At 47.5% G+C, this 26941-nt stretch overlaps 1 protein-coding gene across 3 annotated transcripts in view; it reads left to right on the forward strand.

Annotated features, from left to right (window-relative positions):
• The window catches only part of SKA3 (spindle and kinetochore associated complex subunit 3), a 226723-nt gene that overhangs the window by 117139 nt on the left and 82643 nt on the right, over nt 1-26941 (forward strand). For all 3 annotated transcript variants that reach the window (XM_069202259.1, XM_069202260.1, XM_069202261.1), the window contains exon 5: nt 3600-3993. In XM_069202259.1, coding sequence (XP_069058360.1) covers nt 3600-3993 — 394 coding nt within the window. The remainder of the gene's footprint in view (nt 1-3599; nt 3994-26941) is intronic.

Genomic DNA, 26941 nt, shown 5'->3' on the forward strand with positions numbered 1-26941 from the left:
CAGCTCTTCCTTAAATGACTGGCAATTGTATGATAATAGATCGCCCTGTTCAACTAAAATAATTGAACAAGAAATTGCTGTTCCTCCCTTGACTGCCCACTGGGAAATGCCATTGTTATACACAGAAAATACTACTAATGTTGCCTGAGGAAGATGGCAAACTTATTTACATCTCCAACAAAATGTTCTGGTATGGCATGGTGTACAGTAGTGGGAGGCACAGCCTGAAATATTTACGTCTGTGCTGTGGGTACCATTGTGATTGGTGAAACAGTTGATGAGCAAATGAGTAGTGATATTTAGAGCAATTGGGGACAAGAGTCAGTAAGTGGGGCTAAGTCACACTAACTACATGAGAATGTTTTGAGTTGAGCAACGGGTTGTTAGCACCACTGTGTTCCCCTGTGACTGTGCCAGTTCAAGACACAGGAACTGGTTACCATTTTGTAGGTCACTTAACAAATCGACCAAATCAGCTAAGGTCACCCCAGGTAGAACAGTATTGCTAAGGCAAGATAGTATTCTTTGGCTTGCCTTTTTTTCTGCACTAACCTATTTTTTTTTGCTGCTGTTGGTCCTGCAGGAGCAACGTGGAAACACCACTCACTTGCAACTTCTGCCACAAAGTAATATGGGGCATGTGGCACAAGTGAGCAAGTGTGAATGGGAGAGCTGGAGAGAGAACATACATAGTGTGCAGCTTGGCTTGCAGCTGTCCTGTTATACGTCCATGGGCTGACTACTGTACTGTGTACAGTGGCGGCAGCCTCAAATCTCAAGGCGGGGAAGGGGGAAATAATAATTTTAAAAAATACGTACTCCTCGCTCCTCTTCTCTCGCCTGATGGTGTCCCAGGGATTCCTGGGCTACCAGCACAGGCTCCCCCATGCAATCCTGGCACTGCTCTCATGCTATACTTAGCATGAGAGCAGTGCCAGGATTGGTTTGAGCGGCTTGGTCTGCCACACACAGTGCATTGGAGTCTATGCTGTTTCTCAAACCCGGCTGTGCAACACAGTCAGAATGGAGAAACCTAAGTGCGCATGTCAGTTTGACACACATTCCCGTCCATAATTCCATGGTTTACAAGAGAGACAGATGGTTGACATTATCAAAATTATGCAGGCATGGCAGCCTGTGTAAAACCTAACAACTTTTCCTGTCTGGTGACCTTGTAAAGGAACCCTTGGCAATTCATTGCGGGTTGAGCCTAGTTGTGGGCAGATATGCTGTAGTGTCTGAAAGCTTTGGGAAAGCACTTTGGTTTCCCCAAACCTCAACAGAGACCTCTCATAGGCATAAATTAAAGGGGTGGGTAGTAGAGTACGAGGAAGTTTTATTACCACTTGAGCAACTACCCATTGCATCCTCCCATGCTTCCCAGTACCATAAGAACGTCAGTTCATGTTCCATCAAAACACACATTTGACCTAGAAGTTGGTTTACGTAACTGCTTTCTTAATGCTCATTTAATTTCACTAATTGACCTTTAACCACATCATACACCTGGCCCTAAAGAACCAGAAGCATCTACCAAGATAGTGTGCTACTGGCTCCAATCCTTTTTATGCAAGAGAAAGATCTCTGAGCAAGCCTGCACACTTCTAATGAAATTGAGGCCCTTAGGATCCATCCTCCCTGTGCTTGTCTGTAGTTACTTTGTTACGCTCAGCACAATAGTAAATATATTTGGTTCAGCATCATAACATCAACTACTTGAATGAAGAACCAGTGGAACCACCACTGACCTGGCTACTGAATTGTCTCAGGGTGTTTATTCATTGGTTACATGGCCATATGCGCCTAGGAAAGAGTAGGTGTTGAGGATTTTCTTCTGAACCGGAGGTTGTTTCTCTCTGTTTGAACCCATTATAATCCAGCTTCTAAATCTCTCTTTAAAAAAAACAAAAACAAAAAAACATTTTATTGATTTTACAACCCAGGTGAAATCTGTGTTCCACTTAACATATGCGCAACACACAGCATCACAACCAGTAATGCAACACATCATGATGGCAGCAATATTGATTCAAGAGGCAGAGCAACAGCATTTGTCAACCCAGAGTCCGCTCCTCACTTCCTTGCCTGCACCCTAAATACCTCCCTGTTGCATTGACTTGGTTTGCCCTTGTGAGTACATGGCTTATCTGGGCAAAGTTCTAGGTGTATGCTTCTAGATGCCACCCAACCTTTCCATATTTTGTAATGTTTCTTGGGGCATCATCTTGCCAAGTAGATTGGACGTTCCATGCACATGCAAAAGTCCATGCCCTTGGCCCATGCCTCAACAGAGGGGGCGGCGACGTCCTTCATGCTCTTGCAGTATCTCTCTTGGCAAAGTCTAGGGTCAGCCAAAGAAGCACCCTCTAATGTCTCCTGCCACCCAGATCACACGCTACATGGAGGAGCACAAGCCTGGGGTCTCTCAGGACTTTCCAGCCCAGCACCTCCTGTAATCACCCCAGAATCCCATCCCAGATGTGAGAGCGAACAGAACAATGCTAGAAAGTGTGAGACTGAGTTCCTGGGAGTCCCCGCATTTCAAGCACCCCCCCATCAGGTGTCAGTCCCATACTATGGAGCTGAGCCCTGGCATAATGATATCTACCTCTCTTGAGCTGCAGCCAGTTCGTTTTGTTTTGAAAGTAAGCATTTTTCAGATATGCAGTGCTTGTATTTGCATTGTTGGGTATTTTGGGGTTTCCCCATGATGCATTTGTAGGAGGAGCGAATGCCTTTGAACAAGAGAGAGAAGCTACCTAATGATGCCATCTGGTTAGTGTGGAGACGGGAAGAAGTATATTTGGAGTATTTGGCCCAGGAGATAATTATAGATGCTGTGCAGGGAGGAAGAGCAGGCTGAAACCAAGGACATGCCTTGTCCATTATAGTATGTTCCTTTCTGGTTAATATTCAGAGAACAGGTTGTTGTTTTAACACTACATAAAGAGTCTCTGATCAGAGTAGCAATGTTTTGCAAGTCTACTGGCTTGCCCTTGGATTATTTGCTGCCGCTCTGTTACAGTCCTATTCTTACTACAGTTCTGCTCCAGTCCTTGTTTTTCTCCAGTTTTACTCCAGTCCAGTTCTTACTTAAGCACTGTTTCTGTGTTTGCCTTAGTCCAGCTCTGTGTCTGGCCTTTTAGCTCTGCGCCCATCCTGGTTTGACCCAGATCTAAATTCTCAGTCTTGCAAGGACTTTGGAGGTTTTTAGTTTCTTTGGCTTTTTCTTCCTTGTGCTGTCATGCGCTACTTTCCAGGGGGGATCCCCTTTTTAATCCTTGTTACAAAGGGGCATACAGTGCTGCTTCTGGAATTCATTGCCCTTTTCCCAGAGCCAATAACAAGGAGGTAAAGGATCAGTACACTCTATCCAGCCTGTGGCAGTTTGTAATTCTTCTGCTGCTTGTGCTTCTGCGGTTACTCCCCTCTCCTGGTTGCATTAGTATGGTTCCAGCATTGATTGTCTATAAGCTTTTCAGAATGACCACCATGCTTCTATTCAATGTAAATGTTGTGCTTGATCAGTTTTGTTTTTGTAGGTACTTAGTGTTTTGTATTTGCTAGTGCCCTAAGAATGTTGCCTTGTTTCTAAACAGACACTGAACAAGGAGTGGAGAATTCTGACGGTAACCTACCCGGGGAGAGTGCTGAAGATGATCCATCAAAGAGAGAGAAATGTGAAGATAAGACTACCGTCCCTGGATCGCAGAAAATTCCTGCTTCTGGAGATTTTCTCCACCTTCCACCTCTGTCAGACTTTGGTCTCTCTCAATATCAGTTCAGTAGTACTTGGGGGCCTCAGGGTGACAAACCAACAAAGGCAGTAACTACCCAAATGAAAGCTCAAAATTGTGCCTCTAAAGATTTGTCTGATAATCTTGTGTTATCGATACCCAAAACACCAAAGTGGGCATCAATGGTGGATGGCATGAATCTGAACGATGATTACACAATGGCACTCTTCAAAGTAAAGGTCCCGGAAAAATCAAAGTAAGTAGAACACATTTTTTTCTTGCCAATAGAAATACATATCTCTCTAGTATACTGTTCTGTGTTGCAATCCTTTAGAACTGACTGGAATGCTAATTCTTCGATTCTACCTCACTGATGGGAGATGTCTTTGCCAGGATGCCATAAATGTTATATATTTTTTTCCACTGGAAAAAACAAAGATTAAAGTGATGTTATATAGTTGGGTGAAACTTAAATTGAAAGTTTACCATTTTGTATTAAACAAAACACTGAAATTCACCAGTTATAGTTAAATGAAGTAAGTAGAACTTGCACACTGTCTATGCACAGTGATGTAATATCAGATGTCATTGGTGATTGGATCAATGATATCATAGAACATATCATACCTGAGGTCATAAGTAGTACCCAGTGGCCAGGCTATGCGTCCAACCTCCCTCCTCAGTGGGCACAAACCCCCCCCGTTGGCCACAGGTCCTGGCCTGCCCCAAAGGACACCCACCCTGCTTGTTCCTTTTTTTTTAAATGTGTGTTTTGATCCAGTGCACAACACATTTTTTTCTTTTTTTAAAATTGGCCCCAGGAGTCCGCCTGGGCCCCTTTCATCACAAGGTCCAGGGAGTCAGGGTACCCCCTACCCTGTCCCATTATTCTTTATTTGTTTGTTTTAAATTTTCAGGACGCGGGGAAAGAGTCCCCGTGTCCTGTAGTGTCCGGTGCAACATTCAGTCCTAGAGGAAGCTCCCAGCAGGAATAAAGCAGACGATGGGAGGGGGCAGGAGCCCCCCATTAAGGCAATCAGATCGCTCTATTATTTGAAGTTGTTTGGGAACGTGACTCCTGCAGACTTAACCCTCCAGATAGCTATAAAAACTGCTGGATGGATTTACACCAAATAACCAAAAGCATGCCCTCCAGGTAATGATCTAGCTTTCTGGCAAATTTGTTGTAATTCTGTTCAGCCGTTTTGGATGTAGTGCTGTTCAAAAGTCCCTATGGAAATTGCTTGGGCAATTTGTGTTATGTAATCCCCCTCTTTGCTCTGCCTCAGCTTTACGAATGACCTGAAACTTTCCAGAAGGAGATGGATAGCTGAGATGGACCGCCACTGTATCTGTGAATATATGTGTGGGTATATGTACATTTACTTATATAGTTACTTTAAAAAAACAAAGCTTATAGGGTCGTTATAGTGAGGGTATTATGTTACCCACACAAAACTGTAGAAATTCAGCAGTTATAGTTATACTTATAGTTATACTTGTTAGGAAACTGTAACTTGTGGCCTAAAGTTGCTTAACGGCACAAGTTATAGTTTCTTCAGATAAGTATAACTGTAAGTATAGCTATAACTGCTGAATTTCTGTGGTTTTGAGGGGGGGGGGAACGTCAACCTAACTATAACTTACTGTAACCTTTGTTGTTGTAGTATTATTATTATTATTTTTTTAAATTGTATGTTTAAAAAAAAAGTAATATCTAATTACCAAATGTTAATTCAACCACCGCAGTGCATGGCCTACCCCGACCCCCCTGGATGAACGTAACCGCACGCTGCGCACATCCTTTGGCCATGTGTAGCGGGTTTTGATGTGGGAGAGGATTTTTTTTCATTGTCTTTTGAATCTGCGGATCCTTCACAAGTTTACATTGGGGGTTGCACTGAGTGTCACGGTGGATATGCAAATCAGACAGAAAGCAAATGGCAATTTTTTTTACCATGAGTGGTCACTCCAAGGCCCCTCCACCTCGCCCATGAGGTCAGGATACCCGCATCCTGATCCCTTATATCAGTTTTTCATCCCCACACACCCCCAGCCTAAAGCAAGAAAGAAAATGGCGGGTGCGACTTTCCTCTCAGGTTGTGGTCAACCAGGGCCTTTATTCTTGATTTTTCTCTGGATCCGCGTATCCTCCACAAGTGGATCCGCAAAGGGTCTGCCTCGCTAAATATCTGTTTTTTTTCCATTAATAACCCTAAAACTACTGAATGGATTTACACCAAATAACAAAAAGGGCCCTTTCTGGGCCAAGAGCTAGCCTTCTGCCAAATTTTGTGTAATTCTGTCCAGCAGTTTGGGCTGTAGTTGTGTAGCAGCTACCCCCCATACAGACAACCCCTTGCTGCACAAGGGTTTCTGCATTGTGTCTTGGGAGGTTTACCACAAGGCCGGCCTGTGGCTAGGCCCTGTGGCCAACTCCCTTGAGGGCATCCAACCCACACTGCTTAGGGCCTTTAGTTGTTTACAGGGTGGGAGTTGCCACCCCCGCATACAGTCAACCTCACGCTGTGAAAGGCCTAAGGCTGTACGCAGTGGGGGTTAGCCACAAGGCCTGGCTTCTGACCATGCATTGCTGCTTACCCCACATTTTCATCATTATGACTTCTATGACATCATTCATAATATAACTGCATCATTTGCCATACAATATTGGTGAGAAAACTGTGCATGGAGGGGGCGCAAGTTATAGTTAGTTACCTTCGGGCACAAGTTAGTTTCTTGAGATAAGTATGGCTATAACTGTTGAATTTCTATGGTTTTGTTTGTGTAAAATCTGAACCTAACTATAACGTCCCTGTAACCGTTGTTTTACTCAGTGAATTTATAGATAGGAATTTCGCATATTTTTGCTTAGTAATAACTATGGCCCTCATTACGACCCTGGCGGTAGGTGGTAAAGCGGCGGTAAGACCGCAAACAGGCCGGCGGGAAAAAAAATTGAATTTTAACCACTGCGGTCATCCGCCACTTCACCATTCCAACCGCCATGGCGGTGAAGACCGCTGGGCTGTAGATTGCGGTCTCCAGCCCGGTGGTCGTCACTAGACCGCTGACGGTATCAGGACCCTGCATACCGCCATGGATCTCCGGTGGTTGGGAACCGCCATGAGATTAATGGCGGTAGGCAACATCAGTGCCAGGGAATTCCTTCCCTGGCACTGATAGGGGTCTCCCTCACCCCCTACTACACCCCACAAATCCTCCCCCCACACCCATCTGCCACCCCCCAATGGTGGCCCAACCCCCCTCCCCACACCGACCCCGAACATGAACATATACACACCCCTACACGCACACACCCCGAATATGCACATATACACACCCCTACACTCACACATACACCCCGACAACACATATCCGCACACATACACACAGACATGCACACCGTCCGACCTGCACACATTTCCCATACACACAACACCCCCATGCACGCACACAACACCCCCCGCCCCCTTCCCTAACGGACGATCAACTTACCTTGTCTGTTGATCCTCCGGGAGGGGACGGGATCCATGGGGGCAGCTCCGCCACCAGAACACCGCCACACTGAATCATCAGACGTGATTCTGTTGGCGGTGTTCTGTTGACGTGGCGGTGGAGGTTGAGCAACCTCCACTTTCCCGCCGTCCGCCAGTATGGCTGCTGGCGGCCTTCTGTACGAAAAAGGACGGCAGGCTGCCAGCGGTCATAATATGCGGTGCGGAAGACCGCCACCACTGGCGGCCTTCAGCACGGCGGTACCTCGGCGGTCTTGCGAAAAGACCGCCCAGGTCGTAATGACCCCCATGTCTACATCTGTCAAATCTCCAGGAAACTTTGCAGACCTATTATTTTTTATACATTGGCTCATGATGCAAAGTTACGTGGTAATTAATTAAGAAGGTGCAAAGAAATATGATGAGGGACCCAACGCATGTTTATCCAATAATGCATTTTCCATGGACTTTTTACTCAGACATAGAGACAAAATGTCATTTTTTAGAAATACAGAATATGTTGAGGAAAAGGCCCTTTTAGTTATTGGCCCAGATGTCTTCAGCAACCACCCTCAGAGGTTCTGAGATTTTTTTTAGGTCAAATTCAGATTCAAGGACAGAAAGGCAGACTCTTCAAAACACTAATGCAAAGTGAAAAATAGCAGCAACTATAACTTATCTTGAACCTTTTTCATTGAATATATATTTATTTGAATGATCTCAGATGTTGTCTCAAACCCCCCCTCAGAGCTCTTGGTGTTTTGTATGTCGAATTCAGATTGTAAGACAGAAAAGCGGACTCTCCAAAACAGGAAGGCAAAGTGAAAAGTAGCTGCAAGAATGGAGTGCAGTAAGGTTGGAAGTTGAGATGAGCAAGCCTTGAAGGGACTAATGAGATATCTTAGTGCTACTGCAGCTATTCCGCTCTGGGTTCATTTGTCAGGTGGTAGGGATGGATTCCTTTAAAGAAGCTGAGTGGGTCAGAGCACCACTTGCAGTGGTCTGTGTATAACTTGCTGGTTACAATTTCAAATCTTAGTGAGATATCTCCTTTGACCGATTGCCTGCTCACGTTGGTTGTACCCAGCAGGTCACGAGTTGCTATACAATTAAGATGATAGTACATATGCTGCAGATTTTACTAGATTTATGTGTTGGTCATATGTTAAAATCCAGATCTTTGTGGCTCAGTCTTTCATTCTTATGTCCAGAAAAAAACAGTACTGTGTTTTCACAATATTATCAGCTGAGCTGATTCCAAGACCAATTGAGATTCCCAGCAGATTGGCACAGCCGACCTCCAGTTGCAGTTTGATTTCTGCTGCTGAAGTTGAAAAGCGACAAGAGGGTGATGCTCTTTCGGAAGTCCACTTCCTTTTAAGGTGACAACTGATGGCCGCATGAACTCTTCCTCCCTGTCCCACCTCTTCTGCCAGAAACCCTGGCATCACTGTGGACAGTAATCACACAATGCCTGACCAGATTACAGTGGTATCCGCTACCTGTCTGCAGCATCCTTACGATGGTCAAGGACATTTTTCAGTGATTTCTTGTCAACTCACACAAGTCAGTCATTCAACCTCTTATATCTAGCCACCTGGAATATGGTAGCACCTTATATGTATGTCTCCACACTTACCTCACTAACAGACTTCAGATCACTCAGAACATGGCCTCTGACCTGCGCCTCAACCTCCCAGCTCGCACATCCTTGACCCCACATCTTAAAGCCTTCCACTGGCTGCCCATTCAGAAAAGGGCCATTTTGAACTGCTCTGTCATGCTCACAGAACCTCTCTTGCAAGATCTCCACAACTCCTTCTTTCTTCAGCTACCTATCTAGCACACCTTTCCTCATAGATGCTCCAGATCTGGCGGCCGCTTCTTCTCCTATTTGGCTGCCTGCCACCTAAACAGTCTCACCCCCTCCCACTTGCAATCCATTTTACTAGCTTGTACCCCTTCTTTAAGAAACGTATAAAAATCTAGCTTTTCTAGATGTTCCTCCGCCCATGAATCTGTCAGTGCTCCTCACAGGGTCCTGATATGTCTGTATAGCTTACACACCATCCTGCAATAATAAGATAACATAGCAATTAGGGAAATGAATCTCTATTTTTTTTGTTTTTTTTTTAGCAAATCTCCCCATTGCCTGTTTCCAAATGTCTGTGTGTATTTGTGAAGTAACTCAGTTTTTACAACATATTTGTTCTTGTGGCAAAGTCACATTACTTACGACGGTTCCCATCATCGTCCCAATAAAACATACTTAAGAGAAAATTAAAGACAAGTGCAGCTATTTAAATGTATGGGTATCTTTTAAACATGCTGTGAGTAAAGCAAAATCCACATTTTCCTAATGGGAGCCATGGTGTGTTTACTTTAAAGCACAGCAGCATCAGCAGTTCTATATCTTCTCTTAGTTATGCAAGTGAGAAATAATCTCTGATGGCATGGACTATCCTATCAGCTAAAAGACTGTGACTTTAACCGGGGATGTTATGTGGTCTAGGAGCACCATGAAGCAGCTTTGCTGCATCTTACTTTTTTCCAGAACTTGTAATGTCATAGTAATACTGAGTTATGTATTATTAGGCTACTGGTCCACTTGCTCTGAGGTTCCAGAATCCTGGGGGTTTGGATTGTGGGAGGAAAACAGTGGAGAAGATCAGCTGAAGGGAAGGCTGGTGCTGTTATCGGCTTGTTGTTACCATAAAGCATCATTTAACACTACACCTGTGTTTATCTTACAATTTGACAACACGCAACCTTTTCTGCCAGGCATAAAGCGCATGCTTTACCTACTACTACTGTCTACAGCGCTCCTAGGCACAACTACCAATACTACAGGAGAAAGCCTTCAATTGATATTTTACTGAATGAACTGAACATATAGAGCCCTAATAATATCCTCTCTGATTATGCCAGGGCTCGTACTATAATAGCATTTGAATGCTAGCAATTCACTTATTTTTCCAACTGTCTGCAGATCTACATTCTGGAGCTAGAGTTAGTGATGAGCAATAGTTTCAGGTTTGGAATGCCCCTTTGAGTCTGTGCAAACTTACTAACTTGCATGTTTTAGGGGTTTTCACCAGCTCCTTTTTAATCTTTTCCCGTAGTAAGAAAGGTTGGAAATTTAATCCTGACAAGGGCAGAAGTAAAACTTCTTCCAGGGTTGGGGGGTAAAAGGTGTTGGAGGGAAAGTGAACTTGTAAACACTCAGCAGATTTTCGCATGAGCAAATCTACACATGGGTATTTGCTCAAGCTATATTGCCCTTCACAAATATTTTCTGGGAGTACCGTTTACTGGCCTACTTCTATAAATTCTTGTAAATTCATGAAAGCTGTTGTAGTGAATCCTAGTTTGTTTTAATAGGTTACAGGAGTTAGCTCAGCCTTTGGCTTGCAGACTCGTGCTCCCGTCAACTTTTACCCTACTTAGCTTGCTCTGTTTTAGCACGTTTATTTAATTAAATCTTTTAAGATGGCTGCCTTGTTTTTAGTTAGGCCCATTTTTTAGTTTGCGTTATCAGTGGCACCGCGCTAAGGCATCAATATCAAGTGAGAAAGATAAACAAACTGTAGGTGTTCACTTTAGGTACTTTACCTCTTCACGCTTTCGAGGGAATTGTTTATATAAATTACCATCCCAAGCATGCCTTGTTATCTATTGTTTGGGAACAAACCTATTACAGGGGTCAAAGTAGATCTGTATAAATATTCCTCACTTAAACAGATAGAGGGATTCAAACTAGATGCCATCGCTGCTATCGATGCTGCACGTCGCCATGGCGCTGACCCAGTCTTCGTGTCCTTACGGAGTCTGAGCTAGAGACCTCATTCCAAGATAATAAGGGTTGGGGGATCTTCTCATGGACATGGCATTGGCAGATTAGGTTTAACATACATAGCTCTCTTTTAGGTTAGAGGTTAGGCCTATCATGCTAGGGTATTAGGACATATTTCATGTCTTCTCATGTTATTGCAAGATGTTGGGGGTCTTTGTATTAATGACTCTTGCCTTTACCCTTCTGTTTCTTGCACTGTTCATTATCCTAATCATTGCAGCCTAAGCAACTTATCGCAGAATGCATTTTTGCTAAAGAAAACCTATTGAAACTTTACTGCATCTTCTTTATTGCCTGTTTGATTGAGACATGTCGTTTATGTGAGAAAGGGGTAATCTCTGTTTAACCACAACACTCCCTGAGATGTGTTACTTTTGAGTCCATTTGTAAAGGCTGCCACAAATCACCTTTTACTGTTTGGGTTTCTGGCGAGGTGCTGCTTGTGAGCCGGGAGGGTTGGGACGACAGTTGTGACTTGTTGTAGGACTGGCATAGTTGCCTACAGACATAAGTACTGTTATCCTTAAACCAGCAGTCTTGCCTAGAGCAAGAGTCCAATTACAACACTGTAAACCTGCACTAATGCAAGGACATATAGTATATGCACTTTTATGACTTTCTTCAAGAATTGGGCCTCTAAGTCTGGCGTTAACCAAGACCGTATATTAAAATATTATCTGCCCATCTATCAGCTGACTTCACTGGGCTGACAGCATTCTGCTCATTCACAACGATCACATCGATACACAGAGTAGGTTTGTTCAGAGCCAGAGACTGCTTGTGGCAGTCTGGGCTTTCTGAGATCAGAAAATATTTTTGCTTTTTGCCAGTGTTTGTTAGAAAAAAGTGCAATAAGCAATTTAAATTTGACTCCTCGGAAATCATTAATGCCCACCAAGAATGAACCAGCTTTGAATTTTAATGAACTACATTTTTACGTTTGATGAAGATTAAATTTCACTGGAAAAGAAAGGGAAAATTCCATCTAATTGTCTAGGCCCTAGTGCAATAAAAAATCTGCCAACAAAAAAGGATAATGAACTTTTCAGACACTCACCCCCACTAACAGATTTGGGGTTAATTCAATGATTCTTTTGCTCACCATGGCACCCAAGTTTGGACCCAGTCATATGCAAATCAGTCTTGACCCTGCTCCCCATGGGAACCTTCTAACCCACGCTGTCAGGCGGGGTCTCGCTGGACCGGAAACAAGCATCTTGGGACCGGTTTCGGGGGTATCACCCCCTCATCAGCCAGACTACCTTGATTCCAATGGCACAGTGAACAAGAGCCCCACATCTGAGCATACCCTGGCCACTTAGGGTGAGTTTAGCAACACAGAAGGTTGATGGATGGAGTACTGAATTCATTGTTCTTTTGCTCACTATTCTGAGAGCAAATAATTAACATTTACTGACCTCTGGTCAGCGTTAGCTTCGCTCCTCTTGTTCAGCTCCACCTGCTGCTCCCCTTCACCCTCTGAGTCTGCCTGGCTCGTTGAGTTTGAGGCCCTCCTCCACCCGCCGGCTCCCACCTGAGCCTTATCCCTGGTGGCATAGTGGTTGCCTTCTTTCTCTCTCCCTCTTCTGCCTTTTCTGTGCCCTTTTTCTGCCTTTTTTGCTCTGTTGCCTTTCTTTCTGTTTTTTACTCCTTTTTCCCTCCGCTTTCCGTTCCCTGAACCTCCCCTGCTACTGTTGCCCCTGCGACCCGCCCCCCTCCCACCACCATGTTTCCTCACTCCAACCACCCAGATTAGTGACCCTTCCCATCTCCCTCCCTCCCTTCCCTTCTTACTGGCAGCCACTGGGAGGAGATCGGAGAGACTTTACTGACCTCTGGTCAGTGTTAGCTTTGCTTCCCCCGCGTAGCTCCACCTACTGCTGCTGCCTTTCATCCTCAAAGCTTGCATGACTCGTTGAGCTCAAGGTCCTCCTCCACCCGCAGGCTCCAGTCTGTGCCTTATCTCTGCTGGCCTAATGGTTGCCTTCTGTGTGCCTCTCTGCTGCCTTCTGCCATTTCTGGGCTCTATTTTTTGCCTTTTTTGTTCTGTTGCCGTTGTTTCAGATTTTTTACTACTTTTTGCCTTTGTCCTCTCTATTTTTCGTTCCCTGTGCTTCTCCTGCCGCTGCTGCCCCTGCCCCTCCCTCTCCCAGCGCAGTGTTTCTCTCCCTCCGCCTCCCAGCTTAGCGACTCCTCCCATTTACCCCTCCTTCTTAATAGCGGCGGCTATGCGACAGCGCCACTGGCGCAGCAACGGCAAGCCCATCTTCATCCATTCACACCTGGTCCGCACCCAGCACCATGGACCTTATTTCTTACTCCATCCACGATATGACGCCAAGACCCTATATGCCCGCAACACCGGAGTCTCTACCGACTGCCACCGCTCCTCACCCAAGGACACCCAAGGCCCGTTCTCCTGCCGCAACTGCACCTTTGTCTGTCCTCGCACCCTAAACCCCACCCCCCCTCGGCTGGACCTCCGAGACACCTCAGATGTATCCTACTCAACCATCACTTCCTCATCAAGCATGCTATAGAAGTTTGGGACCTCCTAGACTTCATTGCCCTGACATCGCCTTCTTCACAGAGACCTGGATCACCACCTCCTTTGCTCCAGACATTGCCACTGCCATCCCTGACGGCTACAAGATCATACATCAAGACTGCGTCAACCGACCTGGAGGAAGTGTCGCCATTGTCCACAAAAAGTCACTCCGCCTCACGACCAGCGACAATATCCAGACCCCCGTCGCCGAACACCTTCACTTTCAGATCCAGACTAATCCTAACACTGCTCTCCGCTGAACGCTCATCTACAGACACCCCAGACCCTGCCTACCCTTCAGCGAAGCACTGAGCCACTTTATCGCCCTCTACCCCCCCCCCCCCAATTACCTCACCTCAACAGACTACATACTCTTTGGCGACTTTCACCTTGACAACCACAGCAACCCAAACACCCTTACCCTCATGGAGAAGCTCACGTCACTCGGACGCAAGCAACTGGTGAACCTCCCAGTGCACCCAGCAGGACACGCACTCAACCCTGTCTTTTCTGCCGGAAACCACATCTTCTCACACACCTTTGAACTCCACTGGACCAACCGATTATGCCTCTCTACCTCAGGCAGTTTCCATCGCTAGCTCAGTTCAGGAAGGATCTTAAGACCTGGCTCTTCGACTGACCCACGTCCCCAGCTGGCGCCTTCGGACCCCATGGGTGATAAGCCACGGTTACTAAAGATTGATTGATTGAACATTCATTACACCTTTTGGTTGTTACCGTTTCCGTAGACTTCCTTTTGGTTTAGCCTTTGCAGCAGCAATGTTCCAAAGATTAATGCATATCCTATTTAAGCAAATTCAAAATTTTACATTCTTGCATGATGACATTCTTGTTATGGGGGGATAAACCCCAAGAATATAATGTAATTTTGAAATATTTTTGCAAGTTCTTATGCAAGGCATTATAAGCTGAATTTTGACAATGCAAATTTGCAAGGAAAAGTGTTATATATTTAAGGTTTCAACCAAAAGGAGGGATCGGGAGAATTGAAGGTCCAGTGTACGTACTCCCAATACGTCTAATCAATGCAAAAAGTACACTGTTCCTAACTCTAGGGTGAGCAATTAAAGTTTAGGAGCTAGAGCCCTCACACACCCGAAAGGGTGTCATGCTTCATCATCGGGAAGCTCCTCGTCAGACCGGCTGGTGCAATATCTGACGGGCTCCCCTTTCGGGGGCTCTTTGCCGGAGATCTTTTTATATATGGTGGCTGCCGTTGAATCATGAAGGTCAGACACTCAATATGGCAGGAGAGTAGAAGGATTTAAGATTGATTAGAGACCCCTAAACTAATCTGTTTACTGGCTATACAAAGGGGTCACGATCAAGATTAAAAACATTCTTAAGTGGAAAATGAGAGTAATGCTCAACCACTTTAAAAGCCTGGAGTACTGGGAAATTGTCACCTGACCCCTAGGGTCTGGTCAACATGTTTCGCGTAATTATGGTCGTAAAAGATCCTCTAACGCTTCATCAGGACCTACATCAAACTAGACTTCTCCTGGCTATATATAACAGATAACGCTATCCAATTATGTGTGTGAGAAATAGGCAACAGTCACTTACATTTGTGTAAACTGTCTCGTCAAGAATTTGAAACAAAAAAAGGTCGCCCTAGAAAAATAGAAATAGAAATGCAGACAAGTCTAAAAGCACGGTAAAATGACCATCACACCCAATGTGAATCTGTGCATAAAGTGATGTCAAACAAATGGAAAACATCTGCTTACCCGCCCTCTTCGTGTGGGGGGCCCCTTGGGGAGTAGCACGATCCAGCCTATTGCTGCTAGCAGGGGTTAGACGTTATTAGCACAGTCAGAAATATATACATATCTTTAGTATGTAGTAGAATAACCCCTATAGCAAATGGTATTAGTGCTGACAAACATCAAAATACAGTGCAGTGTTCAAACACATTATACTGGCAAAATTACTAGGTTAATGCCATGTCTGTAAATATATAAATGGTTGTTATATGTATAAATTCATCCTTATCTTCAGCAAATATCTGATAAATTAACTGTATCACCAAAATAGTTTGTAGTCATGGCTCAGTGCATATATTCGGCCGTAATTTAGATGGAAAAAAACACTTGGTAAGAACATGCTCGTCGCGGTGAAAATAAAGAGGTAATCTCTACCGTGCATATCCTCATAACAACGTTCCCAAACACTTACTTTTAAATAGGCGTCCTCGATTTTAGACACCTACCCGCGGCGTGCTCACCCCGGAGACAAAATGCCGAGGTTAGCTCAGGGTATTTAAAACACAGCGCGGGAGCTAATTGCTTCCGCGTTGCCTAGACGTAGCTTCATCGAAAGAGAAAAAGGACTCGAGGGACTCCAAGTGGTAGGCCAGCGCGAGTTTCTCTCTGCTAGTATGGCGGCCATCTTAAAAGAGGATAAGAAGGCTCGTCTCTGGTGAAGTAAGGAGGTAATGAGGGAACGGGTGAGCAATAGATATATCTCCTACGTCATTGGTCATGATTATGAATGTTGTGAGGTGATACAACATCAGAATCGAGAATTATGACAACGGATAGTATGTCGTGGGTAAATGAGACATTAAAATTGTGATAAAGTAGGGGAAAAAAAAAAAAATTATTCGCTTTTAGGTCCAAGAACCGGAAGAAGTACATGAATAAGCCCATCATTAAAGGGCATCAACAATTGTCCTAACTTAATACAAATAAGTCAGTGATCTCATCAAGGCTATTACCGAGACAGGGACACCCAGACCCAGTCGACACTTTGGAATCTCCCCCCAGTGTCGGGACACTATCCATGTGGACAATGTAACGTTTGCTCCTCACCTCACAACATTCATAATCATGACCAATGACGTAGGAGATGTATGGCCGCCATACTAGCAGAGAGAAACTCGACCCTGGCCTACCACTTGGAGTCCCTCGAGTCCTTTTTCTCTTTCGATGAAGCTACGTCTAGGCAACGCGGAAGCAATTAGCTCCCGCGCTGTGTTTTAAATACCCTGAGCTAACCTCTGCATTTTGTCTCCGGGGTGAGCACGCCGCGGGTAGGTGTCTAAAATCGAGGACGCCTATTTAAAAGTAAGTGTTTGGGAGCGTTGTTATGAGGATATGCACGGTAGAGATTACCTCTTTATTTTCACCGCGACGAGCATGTTCTTACCAAGTGTTTTTTTCCATCTAATTTACGGCCGAATATATGCACTGAGCCATGACTACAAACTATTTTGGTGATACAGTTAATTTATCAGATATTTGCTGAAGATAAGGATGAATTTATACATATAACAACCATTTATATATTTACAGACATGGCATTAACCTAGTAATTTTGCCACTATAATGTGTTTGAACACTGCACTGTATTTTGATGTTTGTCAGCACTAATACCATTTGCTATAGGGGTTATTCTACTACATACTAAAGATATGTATATATTTCCGACTGTGCTAATAACGTCTAACCCCTGCTAGCAGCAATAGGCTGGATCGTGCTACTCCCCAAGGGGCCCCCCACACGAAGAGGGCAGGTAAGCAGATGTTTTCCATTTGTTTGACATCACTTTATGCACAGATTCACATTGGGTGTGATGGTCATTTTACCGTGCTTTTAGACTTGTCTGCATTTCTATTTCTATTTTTCTAGGGCAACCTTTTTTTGTTTCAAATTCTTGACAAGACAGTTTACACAAATGTAAGTGACTGTTGCCTATTTCTCACACACATAATTGGATAGTGTTATCTGTTATATATAGCCAGGAGAAGTCTAGTTTGATGTAGGTCCTGATGAAGCGTTAGAGGATCTTTTACGACCATAATTACACGAAACATGTTGACCATACCCTAGGGGTCAGGTGACAATTTCCCAGTACTCCAGGCTTTTAAAGAGGTTGAGCATTACTCTCATTTTCCACTTAAGTATGTTTTTAATCTTGATCGTGACCCCTTTGTATAGCCAGTAAACAGATTAGTTTAGGGGTCTCTAATCAATCTTAAATCCTTCTACTCTCCTGCCATATGGAGTGTCTGACCTTCATGATTCAACGGCAGCCACCATATATAAAAAGATCTCCGGCAAAGAGCCCCCGAAAGGGGAGCCCATCAGATATTGCACCAGCCGGTCTGACGAGGAGCTTCCCGATGATGAAGCATGACACCCTTTCGGGTGTGTGAGGGCTCTAGCTCCTAAACTTTAATTGCTCACCCTAGAGTTAGGAACAGTGTACTTTTTGCATTGATTATATATTTAAGGCTCTGCAGCTGTTAAACCTAGGAAAAAACCTTAACCGCTACTAGTATGGATGATGTAAGAGCCTTCTTAGACCTAGCTGAACACTAATTGAAGTTTGTAAAGATTATGGTGGTCATTACAACCCTGGTGGACTGTGTTAAAGCGGCGGTAAGACCGCCAACAGGCCGGCGGAAAAAAAATGGGAATTATGACCGTGGCGGAAACCGCCAACAAAGACAGCCACTTTAACACTCCGACCGCCACGGCGGTACAAACAAACAGCGCGACGGTCACTGCCAATAGACAGGCGGAAGACAAAGTACCGCCCACAGTATCACAACCTACCAATCCGCCACCTTTTCCGGGGCAGATTCACCGTGGATAAAACCCTGCGGAAACAGGAATTTCAAAGGGAAAACGCTCACCTCTACACACTCCACGAGGAACGACGACACCATGGATCCGGAACTCCATATTCTTCCTGCACTAGTCTTCCTGCTCCTATACGACGATCATCAACGCCGGCGGCGAAGACAACAGTGACTGCTGTACCTACGACATAGGGGAGGGGGAGGCAAAAGACAGGGACACACACACGCAACACCCCCACCCTCACCCACTACAACACACACACCAATGCATATCCAAACATTACAGTAACAACCCCCAACCCCCCCGGAAGAATGCAAAGACCAAAGGAAATTAGTGGAACCATTGTAATATATCAAAATACAGTAACCAAATAAATCTATATATATATATATATATATATATATATATATATATATATATATATATATATATATATACACATTAAACAAAATAAACACCACGATTAGTAGTGCAGGTAATGCACCATTCATTGTCCGTGGACCACTGGGCCCAAAATGCATGGGCGAGGCCCACACTAGATACCTGATCAAAACGGAGAGAACACTGCTGGGGCATCAGATAGAAATACAACAGGCACCTCAGGGGGAAGGGAAGGGGGGGGCACCTCATCCGGATGAGTGCACGACGCCAGATCCACGAGGGGGATCCATGCCCATTGATGTATCCTGGGGAGTGCAAAGCCACAGTCTCAAGTCTCTACAGTGGGTGGTTTGCCCACTGTACCATTCCTGGGGAGTGCAAAGCCACAGTCTCACAAGTCCCTCAAGTGGGTGGTTTGCCCACTGTGTTATCCTGGGGAGTGCAAAGCCACAGTCTCTCAAGTCTCTACAGTGGGTGGTTTGCCCACTGTACCATCCTGGGGAGTGCAAAGCCACAGTCTCTCAAGTCTCTACAGTGGGTGGTTTGCCCACTGTACCATCCTGGGGAGTGCAAAGCCACAGTCTCTCAAGTGGATAACAGTTTCCACTGGTTCTGGAGGGGGACTGGTGTCCAAAGTGCTTCATCCTGTGAAGGACAGAGGTAGTGGATGCATGTCTCCACTGGTTCTGGAGGGGGACTGGTGCCCAGAGTGCTTCATCCTGTGAAGGACAGAGGTAGTGGATGCATGTCTCCACTGGGTCTGGAAGGGGACTGGTGCCCAGAGTGCATCACTCACCCCATGACGGTCCCAGTTGCGTCACTGCCCCTGCCGCCCATGGGCTAGCGGGGCTTGAGTTGGCAGTCTTTGCCCTGTTCAGCGGTGCTTGAGTTTGCAGTTTCTGACCTGTTCAGCGGTGCTTGCCCTGTTCAGCGGTGCTTGCCATGGCGGTCCTTCATTGCCCAGCTGGGCTGGGGCTGGCGGTCCTTCATTGGGCAGCTGGGCTGTGGCTGCCGGGGCCCTCCTGGGCAGCTGGGCTGTGGCTGCCGGTGGCCTCCTGGGCACTGACTCTGGCGGTGGCCTCCTGGCCAGTGACCATTGGGCTGGCGGTGGCCTCCTGGGCAGCGGGGATGATGGCGGTCTTCTCCGCCGTGCTGCTCCTCCCAGACTTTGGTGTTTTCTTCTGCCCCTTCCTCACCTTGGGAGGAGTCACAGCTGAGTAGACACTCCCCCCGGGACCCTTGTGAGCGGCTTTGCTGGCAGGAGTCTTCACCCTCTCCCGCCAGGCACTGTCCAACTTCTGGTGCTTCACAGGGCTGTGCTGTGGCTCCGTGTCACACTGGCTGCCCTGGTGCCCGGTGCACTCCACAGACCTGTAACAACAGGCACCACTGGTGCTGGAGATTTTTTGGCTGAGGTGCTAGTACGGGACCTATGAATTGGACGGGGGGTGGGAAAGAGGTCAAGCTTGGTCAGGAAAGGTTTCTTAGGAACACTGGGATGGGTAGCTGGAGGGGGTTTGGGAGTGGAGGAAGAGGTAGTGGTTGTAGGAGGTGTACGTTTGGTGACTTTGGGTGAAGGTGCATGCGCTGGAGGCTGTCGTGAGGTGGATCGCTGTTGGGTGGGTGTGTGCCTGCGTTTGTGTACTTTGGGAGGGGGCGTCACAGACACACTGGGAGAGGACACAGGGGACGTGTAAATGGTAGTGGGGGTGGTGAGTGCACGTGAGCGGGGTGTGGTGGTGGGTGTGCTGGTGCGGGACGTAGTGGCTGTAGTGGTAGTGCATGCAGGTGAGAGTGTAGACGAGACTGGGAGGGAGGAGGGAGACGACGAGGAGGGGAACACAGTGGAGGCAGTGGATGTTGGTGTGTCTGTATGTGTGTTATGCTTGCGTGAGTGCCTGTGGGATGTGTGGTGCTTATGTTTGCCAGAGCTTCCCTTGTGTGTTGACGTGTGTGCATGCTGGTCTGATGGTGTGCTTGGGATAGGCTAGGGTACAGGGGATTGGGTCTGGGTGGAGGAAGTTGGAGGGGGGAGGCTAGAGACAGGGACAAGGACTGCCATCAGTGCTGAGGCCAGAGCTTGCAGGGTTCGATGAAGGGCAGCCTGACCAGAATGAATGCCCTCCAGGAATGCATTTGTGTGTTGCAATTCCCTTTCTACACCCTGGATGGCATTCAAAATGGTAGACTGCCCAACAGTGAGTGACCTGAGGAGGTCAATGGCCTCCTCACTGAGGGCAGCAGAGGTGACAGGGGCTGAGGTGCATGGGGCGAAGGTGATGCCCACCCTCCTGGGTGAGCGGGCACGGGACGAAGACTGAGGGGCTGCTGGGAGGGCGGTGCTGGTAGGGGGGGTGGCGACTGTACCTGTAGAAGTGGGGGGCACAGATTTTGCCACCACCACAAGGGAGCTCCCATCGGAGGACGAGTCCGTGTCGCTGGTTGCAGATCCTGTGACCGCCGTGAAGCTCCCCTCGCCCTCCGTCCCACTGGTGTATTCCGAGTCCGTGGTGTGGCCCTCCATGGCCATGTGGGATGCAGCTCCCTCGTGCTTCAGTGCCACTGTACCTCCGCCTGATGATGCTGATGCACACAAGAACAGGGAGACCACAAAAAGGGGGGGGGGACGACAGAAGAAAGACAGGTTGAGTGCATGGCTTACAGCTACCACTGGCGGACAGTACAGACACAGCAGCCCCCTGCACTACGCGGCGCTGTTGGGCTCTACAGATGCAATTCCTGGGATATGGCCTACATGGCTATGGTTGACATCTGCACACATAGATGACACAGGGGCATGTATACCTGTACTTGGCACTCTACAGAGGTGGGGTGGGGTGCCACATGGCCTGCATTACGGAGGGGCCTAGCCTACGGAACTCGCCCTGGCCTAGGGAAACCCACAGCCCTCCTCCCCCACCCAGACACCTTCACTGCGCGCAAAGTTCGCTGAATGATGTTGTACTCACCCCCTTGTGTCTGTGATGCCCTCAAGCGCCCATCCAAATCAGGGTAGGCCACCGCCAGGATCTGGAACATCAGGGGGGGTCATGGTTCGACGGGCACCCCTCCCATGTTGGGAGGCCATCCCCAGCTGAGCCTCCGCCGTCTTCTTGCTCCAGCGGCGAATGTCCTCCCATCTTTTACGGCAGTGGGTGCTCCGTCTGCGGTGGACCCCCAGGGTCCGGACGTCCTTGGCGATGGCACGCCAAATATCCTTCTTCTGGTGGGCGCTGACCTACATGAAATGTACAGGGGAAGAAGAGAAGTCATTAGCAACTGCACCGTCTAAGTGAGTGGCCCACCTCCCTAGCCTTGCCATGTGGCACATGCATTCACAGTCCTTCATGTACGCAGAACTGTGCCCCCTTCCTTCTTACAACCAGACCTCTCCACACAGGCATAGCCCATACAACGTGCTCCCTGTGTACTTACCTGTTGGTCTGGAGGACCGTAGAGTAGCGTGTACTGGGGGAGGACCCCGTCGACAAGCTTCTCCAACTCCTCTGCAGTGAAGGCAGGGGCCCTTTCCCCAGACGCACGAGCCATTGTCTCTTCCAGACCGAGGTCACAGCAGCACTTGCAGTGTAGGTCCTCTCCTGTCGAAGATCAGGTATCGAGTGATTCAACAGATAGAAAATGGCGGTCACGTCCGCGGCGGTGTGTAGCATCACCGCCGGCGTACATCGTCATTGGCTCCTGGGACCCATAGGGTCCAATGTTAACCAATTCAGCATTGCGCTGCGGTCTTCGACCGCCTACCGCGACGGTGTACAACGCCAGCGCAGTTACCTCACATCCCATTGTCCCACTTTAGAGGTCAGGCAGCCGCCATTTCAGGGGCCCACATGGCCTAATTACCAACTGCGTCACACAGACCTAGGCCTTGTCGCACAACACAAATACAGGCCAGATTCTGTGTATGAATGGTGTTCTGTGTAGACTGTGGGTACATACCTCTGAGTTGTTTGACTCTGTGGTCGCTGTTGTCCTTCCTAGGCACCGTCCGCTGGGACATGTGAGGAGATGGCGGAATCCTCCGGTGTACCGACCGCTGGTGGACCTGTTGACAATGGAGGAGCGACATTTGATCATCACCTACAGGTTTGACCGTGCCACAATCCAGGAACTGTGTACACAGTTGGAGCCTCACCTGATGTCAGCAATCCGCCATCCCACAGGGATCCCCCCTCAAATGCAGGTGCTATCAGAGCTTCATTTCCTTTCAAGTGTGTCATTTCAAACAGTGGCCATGGCATCAGGAATGTCTCAGCCTATGTTTTCCAACGTGTTGTCTAGAGTGTTGTCTGCCCTGCTGAAACACATGCGGAGCTACATTGTTTTCCCTCAGTTGGAGGATTTGCCAACAGTGAAAGGTGACTTGTATGCCCTTGGACATATCCCCAACATCATGAGTGCCATTGATGGGACCCATGTAGCTCTCCCCCCCCCCCCCCCCCTCCCCCCCCCCCCCCCACAGGAGTGAACAGGTGTACAGGAACCAGAAGAGTTATCATTCGATGAATGTACAGATGGTATGTTTGGCAGACCAGTACATCTCCCAGGTAAATGCTATGTTCCCTGGCTCTGTGCATGACGCCTACATCCTGTGGAATAGCAGCATCCCTTATGTGATGGGTCAACTCCAGAGGCACCGGGTGTGGCTATTAGGGGACTCTGGTTACCCCCAACCTGTCATGGCTACTGACCCCAGTGAGGAATCCCAGGACCAGGGCAGAGAGACGCTACAATGAGGCCCATGGGCGGACTAGGAGAGTGATCGAACGCACCTTCGGCCTCCTGAAGGCCAGGTTCAGGTGCCTCCATATGACAAGTGGTTCCCTATTCTACTCACCAAGGAAGGTGTGCCAGATCATCGTGGCCTGCTGTATGCTTCACAATTTGGCTTTGCGATGGCAGGTGCCTTTTCTGCAGGAGGATGGTCCAGATGACGGTGTTGTGGCAGCTGTGGAGCCTGTGGACAGTGATGAGGAAGCAGAGGAAGAAGACATTGACAACAGGGACTCAGTTATCCAGCAATATTTCCAGTGACACACAGGTGAGAATACATTCCTGCCTACTACAAGTACTTTCACCCTTCTACCTCTATCCTGTCTGTTGATTTCAACCACTATATGGTAACTCAGTTGTACATTTCCATTACGGTTTCACAGGTGTGGTTTCCAACGTGTGTCATCTGCTTATATTCCTCATGGACTTGAGATGTGTGACATAGGTATGTTGACATTACATTTGAGAACGCATTTTGTCACTGTCATTGCTAATACACATTTTCAATGTGTATTGTTTTGTGCTTCAAGGGTGTTTATTGCAGTGCTAATTATTGGAGGGGGTGGTAAAATGGTGAGGGGTGATGGTGGAGGAATGTCCATGGCAGAGTCCAGTCTATTATTATCGCAGGTGCATTGCCCATATGGGCATAGGAAGTGGAGCTGGGGCAGTTCCATTGTGGACAGGGTTACAAAGTGGGACAGTAGGATGACAATCAGGGTGGTCTCATTTCTTGGCGGGGGTCTTGCCATCGTTCTCTGTCTTGTTCCTGGATCTCAGGGACCGTTTGCAGGGTGGTTCTCAGTCTGCAGGGGGTGGGGTGCTGGTGTGGTGAACCTGTGGCGGTGCCTCCTGTCCACTAGCGGAGGTGGTGGGCAGTTCATCGTCCATGCTAGTGTTGGGGGCCCCTTGGAGTGTAACAGTGTCCCTCCTGGTGTCAAGTATCTCCTTCAGCACCCCTACGATGGTGCCCAGGGCGGAGCTGATGGTTCTGAGCTCCTCCCTGAACCCCAAATACTGTTCCTGCATGGGCTGGGTCTCCTGAAACTTGGCCAGGAACATTGCCATCATCTCCTGGGAGTGGTGGTATGCTCCCATGATGGAGGAGAGGGCCTCGTGGAGAGTGGGTTCCCTAGGCCTGTCCGCCCCCTGTCGCACAGCAGCCCTCCCAGTTCCCCTGTGTTCCTGGGCCTCCGTCCCCTGGACCGTGTGCCCACTACCACTGCCCCAGGTCCCTGTTGTTGTTGGGGTGGTGGGTTATCCTGGGTTCCCTGTAGTGGTGGACATACAGCTGATTGACGTGTCCTGGGTACGGAGGTATGGGCCCGCTGGGTGGGTGCTGTGCTGGTGTTACCAGAGGGTGGAAGGTCTGTGGTGGGCTGTGCCTGTGTGAGGGGAACCGACTGTCCCGAGGCCCACGATGGTCCAGGCTGGTCATCTGGATCCAGTAGGACAGAGCTGCTGTCATCACTGTGGACCTCTTCTGTGGGTGGGGTGGAGATGTCTGGACCCTCCTGTCTGGTGACATTGGGTAGTGATCCTGCAGGGGTGGAAAGGCATGATTATTGCATCTGTGTGTGTCATGGTGTGCAATGGGTCGGTGAGTGTGTACCCCAGTGCTAGCATTTCTGTGTGGGGGCTTGTGTGATGATGGTTGAGGGGGGTGTTATGGGTATGTGCAGTGGGCATGCTTTGGTGATGGGTGACCATGCTTCGTTGTGTCATGCAGGGCTTGGTGTTGGGATGGGTGGTTTGTGTTATTAGTACATTAGTGAGAAGTTGGAGTGATAGGGGAGGGGGCGAGGGTGGGGGTCTGTGATAGCATGTAGGTAGGGTGGGGATATGATAGTTAAGATTTGACTTACCAGAGTCCATTCCTCCACCGACTCCTGCGAGGCCCTCAGGATGCAGAATAGTCCAGACCTGCTCCTCCCATGTTGTTAGTTGTGGGGGTCCGCAACCAGTCCGCTGTACCGCGATGTTGTGTCTGGAGACCAACGAACGCACCTTCCCCCGTAGGTTGTTCCACCTCTTCCTGATGTCGTCCCTATTTCTTGGGTGCTGTCCCACTGCGTTGACCCTGTCGACTATTCTTCACCATAGCTCCATCTTCCTAGCTATGGAGGTGTGCTGCACCTGTGATCCAAATAGCTGTGGTTCTACCCGTACGATTTCCTCCACCATGACCCTGAGCTCCTCCTCCGAGAACCTGGGGTGTCTTTGCCGTGCCATGGGGTGGTGTAGGTGATGTGTGGGGTGGTGTATGTGGTGATAAGTGTGGTGATATGTAGTGGTGTGTGGTGTTTTGTGTGTGGAAGTAGTGTGGGTGATGGTGTTGAGTGCCTGTGGATGGTAGTTTGTGGATGCTGGTGTCTCTCTCTGGCCTTCTTTCAGAATTTTTTGTCGTAGGGGTTTGTGGGTGATGTGGGTGTGTGTTTTATACAGTATTGAGTGTGTGGGAGTGGTGTGTGTATGTGTATCAGGTGTGTGTATTTCGAATTGTCCAATGTGGCTGTGTTTTGGAGATATGTGTGTATTTTGAGCGCGGCGGTGTGTACCGCCAATGGAATACCGCGGTTGAAAGACCGCCGTGTGGATTCGTATGTCGTGATAGTGTGGGCGTATTTCTGTTGGCGTGACGGTGGAGGTTTTGTTTTCGCCAGTTTATCACTGACCTTTGGTGTGGCGGACTTGTGTGGGTGTCTGAATTTTGTCGGATTTCGGGATGTGGGTCATAATAGCTGTGGCGGATTTCCGCAGCCACAGCGGTGTGTTGGCGGTCTTCTGCACGGCGGTAAGCATCTTTTACCGCCAATGTTGTAATGACCCCCTATGTATCCAATTAGACAACTGTTAAAAGGAGGCAAATCTGATGGGTAACGAGTGTTGAGGGGCATTTCATGGTATAGAAAATGACAAATGCAATGCTCTGCTGTAACATGGATTTGATCTTGTTTTCAAAAATGTAGTCAGCATTCAACAGCTGTAGGGTTGAGGGGTGGTTCCTTTGCAATTTGACAAGCTAGGCAATGAATTGGTAGTTGTGTTTGCATCACATGCACAGCTCCCAACAGAAGAATGGTTTATGGCCATTGAAAGGGAATCTTTAGGTTATGTGTGTGGATTACAGCACTTCTGTCAACTTATATAGGGTTGTGCAATTCAGTAGAAACAAGGAGAGTTAAGGCACAATAGTCATGGTGGATAATTTTTCCAAATGGCCAGAGGTGGCTGTTATATGTAAGCCTATGCTGTAATTAAATTTGAAGGTACAGTATTTCAAAGAGGAGGGCTATCAAAATCATTAGTGAGTGATAATGGGAATCAGTTTACATCAGAGCAATTCCAGTGTTACTTGCAGGGTGATGAGGTAAAGCAAAGGTTGAAATTGGTTTGTCATTCTGAAGGAGATAGGACGATTCAGCTGTGCTCAAAGGCATTATTAAATTGATGGGATGAAACAAACTGGATAGTGAGAAAGGAGTAGTGCGCATGATTTGGGTGTATAGAATCACTCTTCCTGA

This window comes from Pleurodeles waltl, chromosome 8 (assembly GCF_031143425.1).
Source record: "Pleurodeles waltl isolate 20211129_DDA chromosome 8, aPleWal1.hap1.20221129, whole genome shotgun sequence".
Lineage (NCBI taxonomy): Eukaryota > Metazoa > Chordata > Amphibia > Caudata > Salamandridae > Pleurodeles > Pleurodeles waltl.